General features: G+C 21.2%; 1 protein-coding gene across 1 annotated transcript in view; it reads left to right on the top strand.

Moving 5' to 3' along the window:
- The first annotated feature begins 2,087 nt into the window (after positions 1-2,087).
- Positions 2,088-5,216, top strand: part of LOC102674388 (cytohesin-1) — a 162,478-nt gene continuing 159,349 nt past the window's right edge. The window contains exon 1 of the mRNA XM_006615525.2: positions 2,088-2,273. Coding sequence (XP_006615588.1) covers positions 2,195-2,273 — 79 coding nt within the window. The 5' untranslated portion in view covers positions 2,088-2,194. The remainder of the gene's footprint in view (positions 2,274-5,216) is intronic.

Consider the following 5,216-nt stretch of genomic DNA (forward strand, 5'->3'; position numbering starts at 1 on the left):
CATTATACATTATAGATTGTATATCAATTACTTATATTTAAACTGAATAGTAATTATTTATAAATATATGAAGAACATTTTAAACAAAAAAGAATTATTTTTATTAAAAAAATGTACAATTATTATTTTATTTTTTTTTAAATGTAATGTATAAATATATAATATTTAATTTAACAATTTGAAGTAATATTAAATAAAAAATTAAAATATATTTCCAATAATTAATGATATATATTTTAATAAAAATAATAAATGATAAATTTTGTGATTACAAAATCCATGCATTTGTTTATTTAATTCTCAATACATTTACTAATGAATAAAATCTAAAATTATACGCGAAAAAATGTGCAAAAAATATTCCTATATACATATATACATATGTTCGTAACAAACATTTCCATGTAACAACAATATTATCTTGTGCGGAAATATGTGTGCATCTAAATTTATGTTCTTTCTATGTGTTGAAAAGTAAATAAGAACATTGAGAATGTTACCTTGAATTGTAACATATAATTTAAAACATTTTCGTATTATAATACAACTCGTGCAATTGTTATCTTTGAAATTTTTTGCTTGACTCAGTCATATAATTTTTCATGTAAATATCAGTCACGCTCTATGTTGAAACGATTAATAATATAATTGCATTTTACTACGTAATGTATATGAAAGACTATTATATACATTTTTAGAGGTCATAACATGATATGTCATCTAATTATAAGGATATTTTGCAAAATAATTATATAAAGATTTATACCGCATTATATGATGAATTACAAGTGTTAACATTAATAATCATTTAATACTCATTAGATAACAAAAAGAATTAACAATAAATATTTATCTTCTCATTAGTTTTTTTTTATATTTGTATAATTTATACAATATCGTTAGCACATATTAATATATGTTTATATATGTTAATTATATATATGTACATATGCAATAACATGCAATTATCTGTATTCATATTTACATAAATACAAGAACAAAGTTAATAAAAGAACTTTAAATTCATGTTCTTACTTATGATATATGAATAAAATTATAATGATAAAAATTATTTTAAAGAAAGATACAAAATAATTTTATTTTTAATTATTAAATTAAAAAAGTCTTAAAATTAAAATTTAATTTATATGATCATTTATTTTTTATTTATTTTTTTATTAATTAATTGATTTTGATGAATTTAAAAATATCAGTTTTAATTTTTAAAATTATATTTTAAAAAATTTTTAAAATAATTTATTTAAAATTATGAATGTCTAAAATATAATCTAATATTAATTAACTTATTCTTTGAATGTAAGATAAAGGTAAAGTAAGGTTAATGAAACTGAAACAAACTTCAAATATTATAAATTGAATGTAAATTAAATTTAATTTTAATATTAATATTAAATAAAAATTTAATTAATGTATTATTTGAAATGTATACAGAAAGCAAGAAATCTGCATTACCAACAGTCTCATCAACCAGTTATCTATTTTTTGTTTTTACTTTAGAAAACATATATCATTTGTATAACTTGATTCGTTTTATTAAATATGTGTACGTTAATAATACGCATTTATTATTAAAAATAATTTTTAAATTATGATTTTCAAAAGTTAAAACTTATAAATAATCAAAATTATTAATATAAACATTATTATAATAATAATAAAGTTAAGTTTGGTATTTTTGCATTAATATTGATTAATAAATAATAAATAATAAATAAAAAAATAAATAATTTTCATAAATTAAATTTCAACCGATTTTAGAATTATAAATATTTTGTATTTTTCCAACATTTCTATACATAAATTAAAATTTTATCTTTTGTAGGATAATGTTATATGTCATTTTTATCTGTAAATTAATATTACTATAAATACATATAATAAAATAAAACAATTTAATATAATTTATATATATATAATATAATTATATATATATGTAATTGTATTAAATTATTTTTAAAGTATTTCTATTAAATACTTCAATTATTAAAATGTCGATAAAAAATAATACCATCATAGTATTATAATCTTAGTTCACACTTGATTTGCGATATGGAAGAGGGCGTTTATATCGCTTGAGCCCAGAATAGTCAGTATATAGTGAAAATGGCGCCGCTTAAGTGAAGGTGGATGATTTTGTGCGTGCGTGTATCCGGAAAGTGCGTGTTTTTCGGAAATGTGGCAAGATCTGGACGGTCTGGGGGGTGCGGGAGTAAATTCTGGTGCTCACCAGCTCGACCAGTTCGGCACAACAGGTAAAAAAATTCTTAATAAATTTAATATATCTGTTCTCTATGAACAGTACTTGGCAAAAATCTAGGTTTTTCCTGTCAGAGCGCACGCGCTCTTTCTCCTTTTTCATTGTATATATCTCGTAAACAAAAGAAAAATTTATTTTTTCAATAAAGTCTACAAGATTCATAAGACATTATTTTTTAATATATAATTTTTCGAATATTCGATAAAACATCATAGAATGTTCAAAGTCTTTTGAATGTTTATCCCCATCTGTCAACAAAAATGCAACTTCTCGTAGCATCAAAGAGAGAAATAGAATGAAAGAGATTGAATGAGAGATTTATTGGAATTAAGAATCTTATGAGAACAGTTTTATACTCATCCTCAATTAATATTATATTATATTCGAATATACGATATAGAAAAGAAAAATTTTTTGAAGTATTCAATATATAATTGATTATCTTTTCTGTTTATATTCGCTCATCTTAAAATATCTCAGTGAATTATTCGATTACGCAAAACACCGTATCGTATTTAATATCTTTAACGGTTTTAATTTTTTCGAAAATGTAATAATGTTATTATCGTTACAACATTGTATTGTTACAATATTATTAAAAATCGCAAATTGTATCGGAATCATATATCATAGTTTTAAGATTAATAATTTTGAAGACATTCTATAATTAACTATATTTAAATCAATCGAATCCTTCGTGATTATCAAAACATGTATATATGTATTGTATTCTATTATGTATTTCTTATACTTTAGATGAAGTAACAGTTTCTAATTGTTCTGCTTATTCACGTAATTTAGCTTAATTCGATCATCGACTTTTCGTTCGTCATGCGAAAGGAAGAGGTTAGCATACTTTCAGTTCGAATTACATAACCTCATGCGGAGCTCGAGCCACGGGATCATACGGTACCCTTACGATGTAGCGCAGGTGGTAGAACGTATTATGAATGGCGTATGAAACAGTTCACAATTTCCCCCTTCATTGCTCTCTTCTCTATTCTCGCATTTTTATGTTACGCTCGTTCGGTGAACGGCAAATTATACAACACGGGCATTACATTATTTATTGCATTACATTATCTTTTCATCCATAATCATGTTATTTTGATTCAGTTTTATTATAATATGCTATTTCTTCCAAAATTTTTTCGAAATCAAACTTTATTATTACATATTTTTTATAATATATTTTCAATTGCAATATACGATCACACATTGCATAAATTACTTATTAATTTTTTTTATCAAGATTAAAATTGTAAGTGTTTAATCATTTGATGGTACAAACGTAATCTAAAGTTCTGATGTTTAAAGGTTAACGCTTTGATTCTGTTGATAGTATTTTTACCGTAGCATTTAAATCACTCGGATATTTTCGTTGGTAATGCTATTTAAGTAGTTATACAAGGTGTCCCGTAATTTGCGATATAAATAAAATGAAAATAATTTTTGATTTGAAGAAATAAATATAAAACAAATTGTTTAAGAAATTAATTCTTAAAGGATATATGATCATATATAAATGAATTTAATTTGATTATTTTAATAATACAAAATTAAAAAAAATTGTCATATCTTATATATTTTTAATAATTCCTCTCGTGATTTTATATGATCATATTATATTTTTTTTATAAACGATTAATATTTATTATATCATTGTTACATTCATTGATCTTATTCGTATGTGTATAATTGGAATATTAATTATATGGACAAAATATTTCAAAATAATAATCTTTATCATAATAATCTCTCATAAATAATATAATATATTTATCTTTTATTTTTTACAATATACATTTAAAAAAAAGGAAAATATTTATAATACGTTATTTTTATTTTATATATATTATAATTTATGTTTTTATAAATTCCAAATAAAGTATATTTGATACTTTATTAATAGATTAGTTTTTAATATTTTATTTATAGTAATTTCTTTTAAAATTTAATATTTTTATTGGTTTTTATTACAAAATTATTAGCTATAGCTAATTAATTAAATTTTGTAGATGTCATAGGAATAAAAAATAAATCAAGAAAAGTTTATATGTATGCATATGAAAGGAAGATAAATCAAAATGAATTAGATTATGAATTAGTATTTTGAAAAATAACTTTCTGTTAATGAGATTTGTTTCTTGTTCACATTTCAAATTATAGCGATTTTGTTGTATCGTTTAATTTTTTTTTCTTTATTCTTATATAACTTATTTAGTTAACATAATTAACTTATAAGTTAATTATGTTAGAAAAAATAGAATTGGATAATAAAACATATCATTATCATTGTTAAAGAATGGAGAGTTGCATTGGCACGCCTTAAAATGATATAAATTTATTTTGACTTTTGAAATTTATTTTGACTTTTCGCTTTTTTTTTTTATTTATTATCTTTCTTTATGTTTGATAAAATTCAAAGAGATTCCAAGTTCTAATGAAGATATATTGAGATTAAAAATCGATTCCACTATTCCATAAGAATCCGTTTATAATTATTATCCGATACGGCATGGTCCAATGCGACTTACACAATTGCGTATCACTGAATTGATGTTTATATGCGTAGTGTGATGACATGAACACTTGCAATTATTGACACGTCAGTTAGTGTAAATAATAATAAATTACACAATTTTTGATATCCAATTTTTTATTTTAAATTAAAAGAGCAAATTTTATTCAATTCTAAGTGATTAATAATAATTATTTTTAATAAATAAAAATATTAATTATAATTATATATACTAATTATTATTTTTTGATGACTAAAAAAATTTGACGCAAGACGAACATTTAAGGCAGTAATAATAAATTGAAGAATAGATTATTTGAAAAAATAATCTTTATTTCTTAATTGAAAATTTATTTCTGAAACATTTAGTAATCATCAGTAATAATCATAATAATTGTAATAAATATCTATTTATAA

The sequence above is a fragment of the Apis dorsata genome, unplaced genomic scaffold, assembly GCF_000469605.1.
Source record: "Apis dorsata unplaced genomic scaffold, Apis dorsata 1.3 scaffold_226, whole genome shotgun sequence".
Lineage (NCBI taxonomy): Eukaryota > Metazoa > Arthropoda > Insecta > Hymenoptera > Apidae > Apis > Apis dorsata.